Raw genomic sequence first — 19,560 nt, 5'->3', positions numbered from 1 at the left:
TGAGCCCAGGAGTTTGAGGTTGCTGTGAGCTAGGCTGACGCCACGGCACTCTAGCCCGGGCAACACAGTGAGACTCTGTCTCAAAAAAAAAAAAAAATGTACAGCAAATAAAGATATTTGCTAGTGTGACATTTTATATTCATGTGTTATATTCAACTTCTCAAGGCAAATTGCTTCTTTTTTCTTTTATTAAGCTTCAAGTGGAAATAAAGAAATCATTTCACATATTAGTCAACATGGAGGAAAATGGCCTTACTGGTTTAAAAAAATGGGTGAGTGTTCTTATTCTTAATGTTAAAAAATACATCTGTATTATGTTGACTTGATTTTTAATTCTTCTTAATTTATCCAGAAAACATTCAAAAGTTGGGGAATTACACATTGAAATTACAAGTTGTATTGAATGAAAGTAATGCAGACACTTATTCAGGAAGACCACTACCATCTAAAATAATTAAATTTTCTGTTAAAGGTAAGCAAAATACTAATATATAATTATATATGCTAAAGGTGGCATTTTAAATCAAAGGGGAAAAGAAAGATAATTCAGTATAAGATGTTTGAACAATTAGGTAACCATCTGGATTTTTAAATGGCCTTAAAAATCAACTTGATAATCATATTCCTTCTGAATTTTGAAGACATCATTGTTTTCTACCTTCCGTTGTTGCTGGTAAAGTCTAATGCTGTTCTATTTCCTGACCCTTTGCATGTGACACCCCCAATTTCTAGAATTTTAAGTTGTATCATTTGGTGTGAGTTTGTTTTCCTCCAGTTTCATCCAACAGTATACCTTGTATACCCTTTTGGTCTGGAAGCTCCTGTTTTATTTTCTAGGAATTTTTCTTGCATTACTTTGATTTCCTACTGTATGCTTTCTTTCTAAAACATCTAATATTAAAATATTGGATCTGTCATACACTGTTTTTCTTTTTTCTACTTTCCATCTCTTTGTTTTTCTACTTCATTGGAGATTTCCTTAACTTGATATTCTATATGAGGGGTGGGGAACCTACAGCTTTAAGGCCATGTGTGGCCCTCCAGATCCCCAAGTGTAGCCCCTCGACTAAATCCAAACTTCACAGAACAAATCCCTTTATTAAAAGGATCTGTTTTGTAAAATTTGGATTCAGTCAAAAGGCAGCACTCAAGAATCCAATATACTATTAATATTTTTCTTTTTTCTACTTTCTGTCTCTTGGTTTTGTTTTTGTTTCATTAGAGATTTCCTTAACTAGATGTTTTATACTTTCTTTTGAATTTTTCCCCTCTGCTATCATTTTTAGCTTCTAAAATTTCCCCCACTCCCATTATTCCTTTTCAAAGCATTTTCTTCCTACTTCATTAATTCGGTATCTTTATTAATTCTATGAAGATATTAATAATAGTTGGGGGTTTTCTTGAAGCATTTTTCCTTACTCATAGTCTGTTTCTTTCTTGTTACTTTTTTCCACTCTTTCTCTGAGTCTTTCCTGTTAGATACTCTCTTACATGACTAATGATTTGCTCATATTTAAGAATAGGACACTTGAAAACTTGTATTTCATTGGGGGAAATTATGATATGAGAATTTTTAGGCTTTCTCTCTTTGGCTGTTCAGATTCCCAGAGTAGAGCCTTCTATTCATCTGCTAGGAGGGTAAAGACCTGGCTGCCAGTATTTTAGGAGCCACGTTGGAGAAGACTGTTGGGGGGCTTGTCTCACTTTAGTATATAATCTTTCACTTGATTTTTTTATTTGCAGTAAACTCTGACACTTTTAGTAGCGCTTTGTCGCTTACTTCTTAGACCTACTCTTCTTTTCCCAGAGAATAAACTTTCCATCTTTACTGGGGATGAGGAGGGCAGTTAACCTGGCCCATGCATTAAGGGATGGGGATCTGGGGAACTGTTTCTTAAACTTGAACAGATCTTCCAGTTTTATTCCAATTTTACTACAACTTGATACAGCCATTCCTGAGCCTTTTCAATGTCTTACAATGTGCGTCAGATTGGGTCTCTGGTAACTTTGTTGTTTGAGGATTTGATGTGCTTGGGTCTTTCTGCTAAGTCAGTTCCACTCGTCCATATGTTCTCTAGCCTTCAAATTCTATTACTATTGTCTTTTTCTTGTTTGCTCTTTTTGTAGGTTTTTAGGTCTCTTAAAGAAGATCTGCAGTGTCATTGTTATGGAGGTTTTGGAGAGAACTGATCTAAGTAGCTGTGATTACCTTCTTTAATCAGGACTGCTTAGGAGACTGTTTTCTTTCCTTTTCTTTTCTTTTCTTCAATTTTTTGGGAGACTGTTTCTTTTTGTACATATAAATCTACCATGTTCTTTAAATAGCTGTGGAATGTATTTCATCGTATGGATGTGCTATAGTTTAAGCAGTTTCCTGTTGATGAACCATTTAGGTTGTTTTAATTTTTGGCTATTACAAACGATATTGCTATGTTGGAAGAAAATTATACTGCTTTGTGTACTTACACTGGATTCTGTCTAGAGTGTATACCAAGAAGTAGAATTCCCAAAAGACTGTGCTATGGTACCCTCACCAGCAGACTATGAGAATTTCAGTTTCCCACGTGCTCATTCCTGGCTAAACTATATATTTATTTTGCATAGTTGGTGGTTAAACTATTTTTGTAATTTTTAGATTGTGTACCTCTTCTAACCTTTATTGGACGTTGTATGTCATCTGTGAAAGCCTGTTCATTTGTTGTGCCTGTTTTAATAGTTGAAAGCTGTGGTTCTCAAATTTGAGTTTGTATCAGAATCACCTAAAGGGCTTATTAAAACACAGCCTGCTAGGTCTCTCCCCAGAGTTTCTGATTCAGCAGGTTTGAGGTAGGCCCTAGATTTTGCATTTCTAATAAGTTCCCAGGGGATGACTGAAACTGTTAGACTAAAGGCCACACTTTGAGAATAGTTGGTCTGTAGGAGATTTTCATGAGTTCTGAATTTTAATTCTTTATTGCATATTTTGCAAATATTTTTTCATGTGGAGTTTCTCTTTTATTTAACTTAGTCAAATATATCCTTTTATAGCTATTGAAGATTGTGTTATGCCTTAGAAGTTCATTCGTCTGATAAAGTTATAAACATATTCTTTATATTCTCATAGTTTCTTAGTTTAAAAATAAATTTATCTCTACCTCTAGAATTTTACTTTCATGTATGGTGTGAGATAAAGATCTAACTTTATTATTTTCCCAAGTGGATTGTCAATATAATTTATATAATTTTTGCACAGATTTAAAATGCCATCTTTATCATAGTCCTAGACTGTTTCTGACCTCCAGTGAATTTTCTGACAAATGAACTTGCGTTTTGTTTTCACTTTTGTTTTTGTTAAAGAGGGTAAGCCAGAGAAATTTTCATTTGGTCTCCTGGATCCTCCTTTTCGTGTTGGAGTTCCATTCAATATCCCTCTGGAGTTTCAGGATGAATTTGGTCATGCTAGTCAACTAGTAACTGATATTCAGCCAGTTCTTGAAGCAAGGTAATTTGAAGGATCAATTTGTATTTGTTTTTTCATATTTGCTAAGCATTCCCTCTTTTCTTTTTTAAACTTAAATTACTTGTGTGAAGTTTTTAACTTCGTTACTGTCATTTAAAATATTTAGTGAATTTTATGATATCTAGGGGATTTATTTAGCCCCAAACTCTCCTCTGTGACTACAGTATCATATATAAATTCCTTCACTGAAGTTTATCTTTTGACTGAATTTACTGTTGAAGTTGTTTAGGTGTTTAGGTCTTAACTCTATTTCCTTTTGCAAGTATGATACGATATTTCCTGGCAATTCTGTTAGTAATACCACTGTTTATTTTGTTATTATTGCTTTTTACTTAGACATTATGGCCATTTGAACTTAGTGGTATTACCTACTAATAGGTTTTTAACCTGCCAATGCAATTAATTTTGATGTTTTAAAAACCATAGCAATAAAGTTTATGCCTTCCCTGGAAATTTGGGTCCTTCCTTAGAATTTGCCCTTACTTTGATAGCCCTTACAAGCCCTTGCATTAAGAAATAGCTCTGAGAAACTTAACATGTGTCCATTGATGTTACTGAGGATGTTCATTATTTAATCACCTCTTTTTGAGGTGGCTAGGAAGAAATTCCTGATCAGTCTAAAGAGCATGAGTTGTGTTTCTTCTTCTGAACATTAATTTGTATAAATGCTACATATTTCTTTTTTTGCATTGGCTGCCAAATTTGTCTTTTTATACATACTTTTTATATATACCTTCTTCTGTTGTCTCTATGTATTTTTTTCCCATTGTGGTAGAATTGTTTACTTTCAATCTTTTGAGCAGGTGTTATATTCCAGGTAGCTGGCGATATGGAAGTGAATAGGGAAATTTGCTTTCTAGAAGTTGACAGACTAGTGAGATAGTGTTGTGTCAAGGTTATGCCATAGTTAAGTTCCTGAAAAGTAATACGTGGTTATGAAAAATATTAAAAATTAATTTTTTATATTTCTGTGTTCAAGTTGCAAAAAGTCATTCTTTTTGACATATTACATTAATTTGAATATTAAACAGCAATGGAAGAATTGAATACTTAAACATACTTGTTTAAATAATAAAACACTAAAAATATGCAGTCTAGACACAAATGGAAAATATTAGTGCATTATTCTACACCTATTATCTGTTATAACTTCCATCTTCTCCTTGATAGAATATTCTTACATATGAAGTCTCATACATATATAGTGATATTTAAGATTTTGGACTTTCAAAAAAAATTTGGTAGCATGTTCACATGAATTTATCTTCAGTTAATTAGGACCACTGAATGGGTGGGTTTCTTTGCTATTTTTGTTTTTCTCAGTGTTATTTAAATTTAAATAATTTATTTATGCATATGACTTAAAGAATCAAATAGATTGATAAGCTTGTCATAAAACAGAGGGTTCCTCCCCTCCCTCCTCCACCCACAGTCCACTTCTCAGAGAACCTCTTTCAACTTTCTTACTTGATTCTTTTGGTGACTACTGCCATATGTCTAAGTAACTTTTGTTTTGCTACTTCTAGATTTTTCAGTTTTAGGCATTACCTCTTGACTTATGGTCATGGAAGATGAGGATGTACTCTCTTGTTGCCACCTTCATTACAAATAGGTATCTTTCCAGTTCCTCATTCTTCCGTAAAGTTCTGTTCTCGCTTGATCAGTATTTAGTCCTCACTTTGTTACAATTATGCAAATTCTGCTTACTTTATTTCATAACTTTATTGTTACTATACTTTTTTTCTTTGCTAAATTTATTACAAGTTAAACCCTAAAGTCCCTGCCAATTGTCTAGTCTCTTGTGAAGATGCTTAGGTGATAATCTATCAGTTTCATATTCTTGGAGATAATCTCTCTTTGAGCTCGTGATGTGCTTCTGTCTGGACTGATTGTTTTTATGCTTTTCATAGTTGTCATTTTGTGATCTTCCTCCACCTTCTTGCTGGGGATTGTCTTTGTCTTTCTTCTGTGTTTGATGTAGGGGAAATAGGATTAAACACAAAACTTTCTCTCCATAAACACTTTTCTCTTCATAATGGTAGAAGTGAAAGAAAATAGCTTTATTATACAGTCAGCTTAAGAGATTTGCAAAGACAGAAGGAATGTTGCTGTTTTATGTAGCTTAATGGATACAAACCATTATATCCCATGCTTTCAAGATAAAATCCTTAAATTTATGGGATCTTTATGATTAGAGGCTGCAATTTGAAGTCAGCCAACAGCAGAGTTTAGTCTCATACTCTCCCAGAAAATTGGGAGGTAGGGCATTATCTTTTTAAATTACATTTCAAAGAGATGGTTCTTGGTCCTTGAGGAAACATTCCAGCCTTGTGAGACAGTTAAGAGGCTTATTTTATTTAGCATTTGACCTTTCGTGGATCTCCAGTCATTTTTAGAAATCCCATGTCCCTTTCATTTTGCTGAAGTACATCCTTCACTAGCTTCCTAAGAAAGAGTAAGTGTGAGGTGAAATTTTTGCTGTGAAATATCTTTATTCTTCCCTGCTACTTGATTGATTGAATTATAAGTCAGAAACTATTTTTCATCAGAAAGCATTGCTTCATTATTTTCCCTCTAGCTTCCAGTGTTGCTGATTAGTTTAAGCTTATTTTGATTTTTTAAAAAAATATATTTCCTATTCTCTTAACTTATATACTTTTCATTCTCAAGGGGGTGAAATTTCACATGTCTTTGTATAAATTTCTTCTCATTATTTGAAGTACTTCGTTCTGTACCTTCTGTCATCATGGTTTTTTCTTTCTGGGATCCTTGTTTATTGGATGTTGGACCTTCTGGACTGGATCTCTGATTTTTGTAATGTTTCTCTATTAATCTTTTTTTTTTGTTGTGTCTACTTTACTTTCTGATATATTTTTCTCAACCTTATCTTTGATTTTTTTTCCTTTCTGCTATCGTATTTTTAATTTCCATGAATTTGTCCTGATTCTCTGAATGTTCTTTTGTAGATCCTATTTTATGAATATAATATCTTTTTGCACTGATAAAGTAAGTAGTAGTTTGGGTTTTTTTTTTTTAATCTTTTTTTTACCTATACAGATACTCTCTGTTGTCTCCAACTTAGTTACTTTTTCTTGTTTATTCTTGGTTTCTTCATGTATCTTGTTATTGGTCATCTGCACGTAAATGAGGAGAGAACTTAAATGCAGATGGGAAACTCTGAGAATGTGTGAGCTCAACTGTAGGATGTCTGTCTGGAGCATTTTGGTGGGGGAAATCCTGTTGTCAGTATCTTTAGGTCTTGGGCTGGGCAGTTTCCTCAAAGAAGGATCTTCAGTCTTTTGCCTGGAGAGGTGAGTAGTTTAGTTCCTAAGCCAGTCAAGGAGCAAGGCTGCCATGGGAGTAGGAGAGGAGAGATCTCAGCGTCCATATGCGTTCATTCAGGATTTCCTCTTCTATTCTTTTTAGTATCTTACCTTGTTTCTCAGCTTATCTGCTGTCCCTGGTTCAGAGATCTTCTGATTTGACATTTTCAGAGGATAATGTTCTAGTCATCTGCCAGAGATGGAGAAGAGAGGTCTGGGACCTAAACTTTCATCAATCCTTTTTTTTCTTTTAAAGCTTTCCCTTTTGCCCCCACTTCTCGAGGTTTCTGGTACCACCAGTTCCTGAGCAGTACCTGGGGATTCTGTGGTATAAATTGATTTCCAGTCTTTCTATTGCTGTTTTAGGATTCAGCTTTCTTGGGACTGCTAAGTCATTTGCCACTGGTCTATCATGCTTTCTAATGGATAAGTTTTGGTCTCCTGTCTCTTCTTCCTTTCTACCCTTTCTTTATGTTTGCCTTTAATAACAAATAAAAGAAGTCTCTTTATTGTCATATTAGTGGAGTTTTAAGTAACAGTGAAAGTAGATGTGTGTATTTAATATGCCATCTTTCCCAGGGAGTCTGTTTTTTATCTTGTGTATCCCTTTACATCTTTTTTCAAATGAGCTTTACAGTTTGTTTGGAAAATACCCGTAAACATTTAAATTCCATTCTTCAGAAAAATTAGGCTTTTTCTCCATCATGGTATACTTTTTTACTTTTTTTCCCTTTATTTACCTTTGACAGAGTAAAAGGTTACCACTGTAAAAACCTGCACTTGGTCAAAGCTGATTTAGGAATTATATTGCTCATGGCAATAGATCAGGAAATCTCATCATATATTCTAACCAGTTTATGTCATTACGAGGCTATCTTTGATTATTTAGACTTTATCTAAGTTTAGTAACAGGTGCCAAAAATTCTCCAAAATCCCACTGGTAAAAGATTTGAAGGAATCTGTGGCTAAGGCAGAGGATGTCATTAAAAGATGTCCCGGCCTATTTTGGTATTTCCTTTTCTTAGGCTTGTATACATGGTCTAGCACTGGATTATGGACTGCCTTGTATCTTTACTAATTCAGTAAATGTAGTTGTAGTTTTATATTATACCTATTCTACCATTTTCAGTGGTTAGCCCATTGATATCACTTACCAATACTTACTGGATCAGTTTTCTTTGTAAAAGAAATTCATGAGAATTTGCTTCCATTTAGTTATTTCTTCCTATTTTAAAAAACATTTTATTAGAAAAATGAATTAAACATGCCAATGGCACATAGGAAAGCAAAACACATCTGCAGCTTGTTTGTAGGTTAATTGAGAGGAAATTAAAAAAATAACTTATTTTTTCCAGTGGTTTATCTTTACGTTATGAAGAAATAACCAAAGGACCAAATTGTGTAATCCGAGGTGTTACAGCCAGGGGCCCGGTAAACTCTTGTCAAGGCAAGGTAAGCATTATATATACATTTTATAAAACCTGCTACGTATTTATTGTATGGTAAATATGAAATCGGAAATTTAAAATGGAATGACCTATTTTTATAAACAAGATGACAGTAATTGGTTTCTTAGGAATTAATCAGCATCTTGTCACCTTACTTACCTGTTATATATGTAAGAAGAATTCGCATGTTCACTACTGTTGTTGCTTAAACATTTATGAGTTAAATATTTTCCAGTGGTCTTCATCATCCCTATTTCCGCTTTGTGACATTCAAAGACATTATATTAACACAGTTATCCAAGACTACACTGTTTTCTTTTTTCTTTCTATTACTTTTTTCATCCATTTTTGAATGTTTTTCTTAGAATGAAAATGACAATTAGAAATTTGAGAAATTAGCTCACATCTTTAAACATATTGCTTCAGTATTTAGATAAAAGGAAATGTTTGGTGAGGAATATAATTAGGAAAGGTAAAGATACAAACTTGTAACAAGGTAATTTTTCAATTAGGTCTATTAAGCAGCAAATAGATTTAAATGACTAAGAGGGACACTATGACTAGTAACTTAAAAAGTGACTCTTTTTTACTGTATAATTTCTTTGAATATATATTCTAAAAACTTCCCTGTCAATATGATGCTTAAAATAGAGCATGTGAATTTGTTCAGGTACTGTATACTGCTTTGTATAATCAAATCAAAGATCAAGTTCTATACATCTTTCTGAATTAATATTTTTCTGGAAAAAGAACTTGAAATTTATGGAAAATTTGACTTTAGAAATACAAACTTACTAAAAAGATTTGTAGATTTTAAAAACTTTTTTTATTTTGAAGTAACTTTAGATTTATGGAGGAATCCAAAGATAGTATAGACAGGTTGCATATAGAAAGTTCCTCTATTAAAGTCTTACAGAACCTCATATATTTATTTATACAAACTAAGAAGTTAACATTGTCACAATACTATTAACAAAACTATGGACTTCATTCAGTTGTCTTCAGTTAATGTTATTTTTCTTTTCTCTCTCTCTCTCTCTTTTTTTTTTTTTTTTCCAAGACTGGGTCTCATTGTCTTGCCCTGGGTATAGTACAGTGATGTCGTCATAGCTCACTGTAGCCTCAAAATCCTGGGCTCAAGTGATCTTCCTGCCTCAGCCTCCCGAGTAGCTGGGACTTGTACAGGTGGACACCACCACGCCCAGCTAATTTTTTCTTATTTTTGGTAGAGGTGGGGTCTCGCTCTTGCTCAGGCTGGTCTCAAACTTCTGACCTCAGGCAATTCTCCTGCCTCGGGCTCCCGAAGTGCTAGGATTACAGGCATCAGCCATCATGCCTGGCCTAATATTATTTTTTCTATTCCAGAATCCAATCTAGAATACCACATTTAGAAATTTTGAGATTTTTGTTCTTTGCATTTTACTATTTCACATTTTTTATGATACCCATCTTGATTCTGATAATAATTCAGAAGTTATACATTTTGAGTTTGAAGAGATTATCATCTAGAAGGAAGCAGTATTGGTTAATTTTTTCCTCTGAATTTGTTACATACATAGATTAGATAATTTTAGTAAATATAAAATTGGTGAGTAGATTTTTATTATGGTATGAAAATGAAAAGCAAAAAATAAATCAGAATTGAGGCTAAACTACTTAAGTGTGTATTTAGGACTTGGGTTTAATTTTTACAATTTTTTTCAACAGAATTATAACCTGAAGGTTATTCTACCGGGTTTAAAAGAAGACTCTCAGATTTTGAAAATTAGATTACTACCTGGTAATATTATTTTAAGAAATATTCCTAATTACCTTTTAAATAATATTCTTATAAATAATGATACTTATAAAGTTGGAGTTTTTTCAGGGATTGGTAATGATACAAGTCTTAAATACATTTGAATGTCAAACATAGCACTGACAGAAATGAATAGTTTTTAAAAAGGAAATTTTAGGATGATGTTAATGAATCTTGAGAGAAAAATTTGAATATTGGAAATGTATTAGGCAACTATTTCTAGGGAAGTATATATTAGATTTATATCTGGGCCTGTCCTTTACCTTTTGTTGATATAACTATTTCATATTTTAAGAAGAAAAGCTTCTAATGTCATTTTTACTAAGTTAATTTGATAATGACTTAACTTGAAAAAATGAGGTTGCAGTAAAGTTACACAGGATAGAAAATGCTGGCTAATTTGGGAGGTAGTCTGTTAAAGAGGTTCAAAGAGTACATTGTGGAGTTGGCCCTTCTGGTTTTGAATCTAGATTAACTTGTTCTATCCCTCCATTTCCTCATGTGTAAAATGAGATAATATCCACTCTCACAGGGTTGTTGTAAGGATTAAGTGAGTTAACATAGGCAGTCCTCTCTTTGCATGGTTCTGGAGTACTGAATGGAGGACACAGTCCCAATATTAATACTGTACAAAGTGAGAACTGTCTGTATCTGTAAAGCATTTAAACCAGTGCTTAGCATATAAGCTTTAGCTCTGATATCAACAATATCACGATCATATCTTTGTCCATATTTGACCTTTTATACTGGTTTTAATCAAAAAGAAACATATTAGGTATTTACTTTTACAAATTCAAGTTGTTTGAGGTTTCCCTCAAGCATGAGTTGATAAAGAATTAAAAATTGGCACAACTGTAGAAGTATAAGAAAAAAATCATTACATATTAATAAACATGTATACATATATTTCATAGTTTAGCTAAAAAGAGTATGGATTTGGGCAGTAAAATTCTTAGTAACTAGATCTGTCATTTTGGGGGAATTTTAGGGCAAAATGGTAAAGTAGGAAGTAACATGGCATAGTGATAAAAGTTAAGGTGCTTCAAATTACAAACCAGGACTTAAACCCAAGTCTGCCACTTACTAGCCTTGTGACCTGGACAAAATGCTTAATCTCTCTGCTCACAGTTTCCTCACCTATAAAATAGGGATAATTAATAGTGCCTTCTTCATTAAGATTATTGTGAGGTTTATATGAGAATAGGCCTTAATTAAAACTTAGCACAGTGTCTGGCATATAGTAAATAATGTCAGCTAGTATTATTACAAAATAAAATAAGTGTTTCCAGTAACTGTCTCTGTATGTGTCTGTTACCAGTATTTAGCATAAATTGAATTTTAAAACATTTGTTTATAGAGCAAATCAGATTGGCTTACTGCAGGAGTATAAACCCTGTTTTATTACTCTTAGAGGGAACTTGTGGTATAACTTGCTTAGACATCAAAGGTAGTGCACGATCTAAAAAGTAAATGACCTGCTTATGTTATTACAAGAATTGATCCTTTGAATACCTACAACAGGCATATAGTTACTTGTGGTGGAGCAATCAGTCATTGTATAAAGTTGAAGTTATTAAATAAGGTAGTTTAATAAACTTTCAGTTTTCTTCTTGAATACTTTTTTTCTCAGGATCTTTTTAGGATTTTACTTGTTTAGGTGATTTCTTGCATGAGTTATCATTGTCATAGCTTGTGGCATAAAACTAAGCTTAGACACCAGATATTTTATACAGTTGAGACAGCTCTCATCTTACAAAAAATCTGTGTATTTTAAGATAGGACCGATTAAACATGGACATTCCTTATTTTTTTCGTAGCATTATTTATAAAATATTAAATCTTTAAATTTTAAAGTTGTTTCTTTTGATATTTTCATACTTCAGTCTTTGAAACCTATATGTATATTTCCGTATGTAATTTCCTGATAGGTCACCCTCATCGATTGAAAGTGAAACCTGATTCTGAAATTTTAGTTATAGAAAATGGAACAGCTTTCCCATTTCAGGTGGAAGTATTAGATGAATCAGACAACATAACAGCACAACCAAAATTGATTGTTCATTGTAAGGTAAGCTTATTGAAAGACAAGAATATCTAGATTTTGAGTCCCATTGTAATAGATGGCAGTGACTGTATGTTTTAGCTGCTTTATACTAAACCTTACCTAGTATTTAAGTCTTTAATTATTATCCCATGGAGGAATTTATGGAATCTCTCATTGCCAGTGATTTTTCACCATCCCTAAGCCAATATAGATGCCAGCTATGCCCAGTTACATAAAGAAATTTATGGATGAAAGTTTCCTTCCCTCTCCTCCCTTGCCTACATCCCCCTCATTTCAGATGAAGTATTTTATTTATGAATAGAATGATGGAAATGCCTTTCAGGATTGGGAATGGATGGACGAACGTGAGTAAAAGACTACAAAAAGAAAAGGAAAGCCCAGTTAAATAAAGTAAAAAAGAAAAGAATAATGATTGAAGAAGTTGGTTGTCCTTTTAAAACAGATAGATTTTACCTAGCAGTGCAGAAAATTGTTTTTTTATAGAAATTTTCTGGAATTTCAGTGACTTCTATTTAGAATTTTCCAGAATTTTAGAATTATAGAAATAGTAGCTGTAGTGAATTATTTGAAAATTTGAACAATTGTTGAATAATCAGTTATATTTTATTTGAGTCTTATTTTGCATCCTTCAAATAGTTTTCAGGTGCTCCAGACCTTCCAGTCTATGTTGTGGATTGCAGTAGTTCTGGAACCAGTATTTTAACAGGATCTGCAATTCAAGTTCAGAATATTAAAAAAGACCAGACACTTAAAGCAAGAATTGAAATACTTGTAAGTTATTACTGTTACTCACTGATATTATATTGAGTCTTCATACAAATAGCGTTTAACAGCTTTATAGTATACTATGCAAAGTTGTTTAACTTTTAAAAACAAGGTATTTGTGGTTCTTTTAGCCAAAGAGAAGAAGAGGCAGTATGAAATGGTATAATGACTGGTTTAATGTTTTCTACCAAATATTAGTAATTGTCTTGATCAAACCTTTTACAGTATCTGTAGGTATTATTGATTTATATTTTCCAAAAATTATTTTTTTCTTATATTAAAATGCATCATTTTATTTTTGTTCTTTTGTTTTTTATTATTCACATTTGTTTCTTAGAAGGTTTGGTAAATATCCCTATTTAAACCATCACTGAAGGACATATAAACCTTTAATTTGTGCGTTTAATTTTTTATGAATACATAGTTTTTTATTAGTATTTTTGCAAATAGGAATTTCCTTATAATTTGCTAGTAGTATACTTTTTATTGGAGATGCATCTTGGCTGATGGTGAAACCAACATGGAAGAAGGTGCTATAAGTAGTCACTCTCCTCAGGTTGCTGAATGGGATAACAGATTCTTAAGTAAAATACTTGTATGTGATTTCTTAAGAATTGGTACGGTAAGTGATAGATAACCTAATTGCTTGGTTAACTCGTATTTTCGTGCTAATTATACATCAATTAGTAATATATCCTCAGCCTCAAAGGGGTAAAAGATTTCTTTTATTTATTTAATTAGAATAAGATGATTCTTGGCTTTATTCCAGTTATTTTCAAACTGGTTATTTTTGATACCTTTAAAAGTATTTATTATGCATTTCCTTTATGCAATAATGTGGGCAACATATTTTTGAGCATACTGTCTTGCAAAAGATCAGGACTTGGAATTAGGGAGGAATCTGGACTTGGAGGCAAGAACAACAAGCATTAGGATTTATGTAAATACTACAGAGCAGCAACAGGCATAAGACCAAGAATCCAAGTCAGTTAAATATCACGGTATATCCTGTAATATTTAATTATGAAATGTTATCCAAAGGTAGCAACTCTTGAGTTTAAGGAGTCAAGCAGATAAGATATACTTGTAATAGAGGATGGGTTATTTCCCTGATATTCTGTAAAGTAGGAATTTTGAATAAATCATCAGTCACTTGTATTGGTTTCCATAAGAATGGCTGCAACTGGGTGAGAAAGGAGATATGAGTTAAGGAAGATCGTAAAGGTATTTCCTGGTTAGACTTATTTTAAATTTAGGGTATGCTGTGGAATGCACTATAGGTAGATTGTGAAATAATGATGTAATGTTTTAATTTTGTGTGCCTAAAATCAGTTTACATAGCATAATCCAGCTCTTCTTCACTGATCTGTGGAATACTGGTATGCCAATAATAAATTATGAATATGCCAAAATATAGATCAGGGCATCTAGAGTCCTTCTCTGGCTGTGAACAACCTTGTCCACTTACCTCAACGTGTTCTGAATTGAAAAAACACTGAAAGCCTCAGTGTAACCTGTTACCACTAAATAATGTATTTTGTAGCAGCTGTTTGTCTCCAGTTTTGTGGAAAGTTCTTAAGTCTTTATTCTTAATAAATGCTAGTCATGAAATGTGTGACTTGGATGGATTAAAGTAAGTTTGCAATACTTTTAAATAAATTCAGAAATAAGGAGAAGGGAATCCTTTTAGTCCAAATATACTTGTTTTTGGTTTTAAGAATGTGGCCACTGTCATTTATAACCTGTTGGTATAAAATATGGAATTATCAATAGTACAGTGCCCTCTTAATGACAAAACCTGTGAATATAACAAGCTCTTCCATTATATTGAAACTGAATTCTTCAACAGTGTAAAGGATTTATCATGAAAGTAAAAAAAGAAAAAAGAAAGTTTCAGTACAGATGCCACTCAGTATATGTTCGTGTTTTCCTCTATTCCTAGAATTTTAAAGAAGTGCCACCTGTGGAGAAGACTATTAAGTTGCTTCCCAGTAGCCATGTTGCAAGACTGCAGATATTTAGCTTGGAAGGACAGAAGGCAATCCAGATCAAACATCAGGATGAGGTTAATTGGATAGCAGGCGACATTATGCGTAATCTCATTTTTCAAATGTATGATGAGGGAGAAAGAGAAATCAATATAACATCAGCTTTAGCAGAAAAAATTAAAGTAAGTATCTCAGATTGATTATTTATAAGTACTTTTTTTCATTTTATGTGTAGAAGGCTCTGAACAGGAAGTTTTATGGGTAGCCTCTAAGATGCAGCTTATCACAGAAAAATCGTACTATTATTTCAAACTCTGGGCTAAATAAGCATTTTTTGGTAGACTAGATTAAAATGTGTATGATTCATCTGTAACAAAATTGTACTTAGAAAAATGATTCCAACATTAAAACAACATTTCCAGTTTTTGGCATTTTGTTTAGTTGTACGCTTCCTGACCAGTTATATTTCTGCAATCATAATCAAGATTACTGCCTTACCAAGCAATAAATTTGTATTTATTCTGAAGGCACTAAACAAAAGATCTGTTAAAGGCTAAGGTGGACAATCTGTACTTGCTTCTTTCAAAGTGCAGTCGTTTCTTTGATAACGAGACACATGCATTCCTAAAAATCACTGTGCTGTGCAAAATTGTGCGATAAAAATCACAGGGCTTATGGGGGAAATGGGAATTAGAGGCACAACACTCACCTTCATCAGTAACCCATTAAGAAAAAAGGTAGGAACCTACTAAAACAATGGCAAAAGCAGTAATAGTAATACATGTTAAATGGTAAGAAGTACATAAATACCATACTAATATGGCAGTATGCCTTGCTTGTGGAAGTTGCAGAAAGGGTTGCAGCTTGTGGGTTTCTGTGAAGTGGTGGAAGGAGGGTGATCTGAAATTGGACAGAAAGTTCTAACACTAGGTGTGGATAAGTGTGCCTCATAACACATAGTCAATTGAAGTGACTAGCAGGTGTCTGAGGTTCATTGTTTTGTGTATTCCCACATGGTTTGGTTCAGTTGGGTACAGTGTTTGTTAGGGTGTGAATTCATATGCGGGTGGAGAAAGATTCCTCAACACAACAATTAGAATAGTTTTAAAGAAAGAAAGTTTATTTTACTTCTGAAAGGGTGAGAAGGGCACATAAAGAAAGAATTATCTGGCGCAGGGATAAGGGATTTGGGGTTTTTATTAGGGGTGCAAAGAATAAGAAAGTGCTGCCAACTGATAGCACAAATGGCTGTAAAGCCGCTGTGTCTGCTTTTTACTATTTTTTTCCTTCTCCGTGAGGCCTGTTTATCAGGGCCCTTGAAATGTGGTTCTGGCAAGAGCTGGAATGGGGAGCTCACACCCTTGCTGTCTGCATAGGGCTCTTCAAGGCTGTGAAAAGGAACACTTAGAGATACCTGCAAGTGGTTAATCTTAAAAGACAAAGAGTTGAGTCCCAGTGTTTAATCAAACAAAAGGGCAGTTGTGCTTTGAGTTTATTCCTCTTTGTGTTTGATACTTTATCTTTCTCTGTTAGCTAGTTTATTAACAAGACTATCCTTTCAGTGTTCCTTGTTCATCTTGTTTTTTCATGGATGAAATTGTGCTTAAGCAAACGTGAAATTTACTTTATGCTTAAATCGTTTGCTAATACGTTAATTGCATTGGAAAATATTTGTATTTTCAAAGCAAGCATTATGGCAGAACTGACTGTACTTTTTCCCTTAATGTCTGTAGAAATAAAACTCCTTAAATCTTTAGTGTGAGAAAACAATTTTCTAACTGGATTTTTGAGGTAATTAGAGATAAACATCCCCCCATGTTAGGAGAGCCAACATTGTGTAAAGGATCCCAATTAACTAAATTTTTGGAAAGTTGCCATTGTGGGGACATTACTCTTTCACACTGGTATACCCTATCCATCTTGAATTTCCGGGTATAGGATCTGGTATTTTAAAAGGATTGTTTAGCAGCAGTTCAACTGACCTTATTTTAAGAATCTTATTTGGAACAGTTGTTCCAGGCAGTTTATTTTTTTTTTCCCTCCATAATGAGGGAAGGGAGGATTGAGAGAGAAATAATCCTGATCCTGTTTAGAAGGGAGACAAGCCATTTTTATCAGTACCAGCAGATTCGAAGGTGAGTGGATTAAACAAAAGTGGTGCCAGAGACCCGAATTCTGTACTCTTCCTTGCTTTCTTACAATAATGCTTCCACTTCCTGGTTTCTTATCAAGGTTTAGAAAAAACATTGAATGGAGAACCTCTCCCTGTAGGTAGTGCCCTCTCTTTCCTATTTTCTAAGCTTGTGGCCTGCATTTTGCCTCAAATATAGTAGTTATGTATTTCTTGGGTACCAAAGATTTTAAAACATGCACCTCTTCATTGACAGCAAAGGATAGTGAATACTGCTCCTTTTTTAAGTTAAATGTACAGCCTTTGCAGCTGTTTTGTCATGTTCCCCAGATAGAGGGAAGTCAGCTTGAACTGAGCTCAGACTCCATTGAAGGTATAGCATAACTTAGGCAAGGGAAGAAAGCCTTTCTCATTTTTGTATAACTCCTGTTTGCTTCTTAACCTCCATTATTAGAAAAAAAGTACAATAAAGAAGAACCGAGAATAAAGATGATTTAAAAAGGTAACTAACTAAAAATGTTAGAGCATCATGACTAGGAAATAATAATCAGACTATCAATGATTTTAAAATCACAACTATAGAAGGCTAAAAACAGAAAGTCGAGCTAAAAATTCTTAAATAGAAAGGATTGGAAGTTTAAAAGTATGACAGAGTAGGGTAATCAACTTGGGAAAGTATGAATTAAAGAACAAATTAAAATAGGGGATCAAAGGGATGTAAAATTAAGATAGGCCTGAAAGTACCCAAGAAGGGGTTAAAATCAAAAGGTGGCTAGAAGAGTGGAAGTTATATCAGTGAATGTAACCTCTTTTTTCACTTGCTGAATAAGAGTCTACCTAGATCTCATTCAAAAACCTCCATAAATAAGATTCTTTTAGAAAAACAACTAAATACTACTTTTCAGAATTGATCACATGATATGATCTATGTGTTATTTTTAAACTTTAATAAGTCAGTGATTATTTTGTGGCAAAGGTCTAACAAAATGACTTAAGAATTTTTATTTTATTGCACTGAAAGATAATGGCAACATTAACAGCAAAGACAAAGAGGATACTTTTTTTCATAGTAATATATGAAGCACTGTCATTTCTGATCATAAGACGGCTTTCTTTTTTCTTGGGAGTGAGGAGGATGGGGTATAATTTAGCTTTAACGGTCTCCAGTAAGAGATGTGGCAATAACCTTGAGGACATTAGATAGACTAAGCTTTGTATTATTCGTAAATGTATAATTTTCTCCTAGGTTAACTGGACTCCCGAGATTAACAAAGAACACTTGGTACAGGGTCTACTTCCTGATGTACAGGTACCAACATCTGTAAAAGATATGCGCTATTGCCAGGTTTCATTCCAAGATGATCATGTGTCTTTGGAAAGTGCATTTACAGTAAGGTTTGTGGACTTACTATGTTTTGAGGTATTTTAAATTTTAGCATACAGTAACAAAAATATTTCAGTACATGTATGAAAGTTGTTTTTAATGTAGAAAATATCACAACTTCCATGAAATATGATAGATTGTCTTTGGAATAAAGCTTCATTGAAGATAGTGATTAATTCTTATCACTATAACCCTATACCGAATTGGCCCTTTAGTAGCTGGAAGAACTAGAACCTTCATTAAAGGAAAGTTCTTCTAATGCAAGCAACAACTAAAACATCAGCAAAATGACAAAGACATGAAAAATACAAAAGATACAGTATAATCAGTCAATGTAGTTCAGAAGGAAAAATTCTTTCACTGGTTAGTGAGGATTTTCAAAGTTGAAAGTCCAACCGAAGTTAATACGTAGAACTCATAGAAAAGGGAAGGACTTATATAAATACATAAAAAAACTATCTTCTACCCTGGCCTGTCAATTCCTTAGACACCTCTTTTCTAGTAACCTCTTGCCCTTTAATTCCTCTTCCCATTTCCATACAATTCCCAACACTTAGAATAGTTCCATGTTTGAGATTAAATTTTCAAATATCCTACTTTGTGACCATAATCAGATCTCTCGATGAGTTATTCCTTACTGACCCATCTGTTTCTTTCAGTGTTCTCTTGTCATAATTTCCTTTTAATACAGCATAGATATTATAATTTAACATCTCTATGAGTTTTTTGTCCATATTCTCTAATATCTTAAACTATCTTTTCCCTATTTCCTTTTGAATTAATAGCCATGTTCTATAAATTGAGGTATTTGGAGAGGTTTTACTATATTTGAGTTTTAGAATGTAAACATTATATATATGTTACTCTTTAAGTGTATTGGAACTATTTTAAATTTTTCCTACAATTAATGGTGTAACTAAAATCTTTTAACTGGTTAACCACTTTCAGACCTCTTCCTGATGAACCTAAACATTTAAAATGTGAGTTAAAAGGAGGAAAAACCGTACAGATGGGCCAAGAGCTACAAGGAGAAATAGGTAAGTATGGCCTGCTTTCTTTCTTTAAAGCACTTTTATGATGTTTCCTTACATTGAGGTTTTAGCATTCATAATCTGAAGGGAAAGTTTTGGGTGTATATAGTATTATTGGTTTAAAATCT

The 19,560-nt window shown here is 33.2% G+C and overlaps 1 protein-coding gene across 1 annotated transcript in view; it reads left to right on the top strand.

The window, feature by feature from the left end:
• SMCHD1 (structural maintenance of chromosomes flexible hinge domain containing 1) overlaps window positions 1-19,560 on the top strand; it is a 175,263-nt gene that overhangs the window by 97,924 nt on the left and 57,779 nt on the right. The window contains exons 11-20 of the mRNA XM_012652077.1: window positions 195-272; window positions 353-472; window positions 3,337-3,481; window positions 8,178-8,274; window positions 9,978-10,050; window positions 11,997-12,136; window positions 12,770-12,904; window positions 14,841-15,068; window positions 18,264-18,412; window positions 19,350-19,438. Of these exons, the coding sequence (XP_012507531.1) occupies window positions 195-272; window positions 353-472; window positions 3,337-3,481; window positions 8,178-8,274; window positions 9,978-10,050; window positions 11,997-12,136; window positions 12,770-12,904; window positions 14,841-15,068; window positions 18,264-18,412; window positions 19,350-19,438 (1,254 nt within the window). The remainder of the gene's footprint in view (window positions 1-194; window positions 273-352; window positions 473-3,336; window positions 3,482-8,177; window positions 8,275-9,977; window positions 10,051-11,996; window positions 12,137-12,769; window positions 12,905-14,840; window positions 15,069-18,263; window positions 18,413-19,349; window positions 19,439-19,560) is intronic.

The sequence above is a fragment of the Propithecus coquereli genome, unplaced genomic scaffold (genome assembly GCF_000956105.1).
Source record: "Propithecus coquereli isolate 6110/MARCELLA unplaced genomic scaffold, Pcoq_1.0 Scaffold38, whole genome shotgun sequence".
In the NCBI taxonomy this organism is placed as follows: Eukaryota; Metazoa; Chordata; class Mammalia; order Primates; family Indriidae; genus Propithecus; species Propithecus coquereli.
This window is presented reverse-complemented; position numbering and strand designations above follow the sequence as displayed.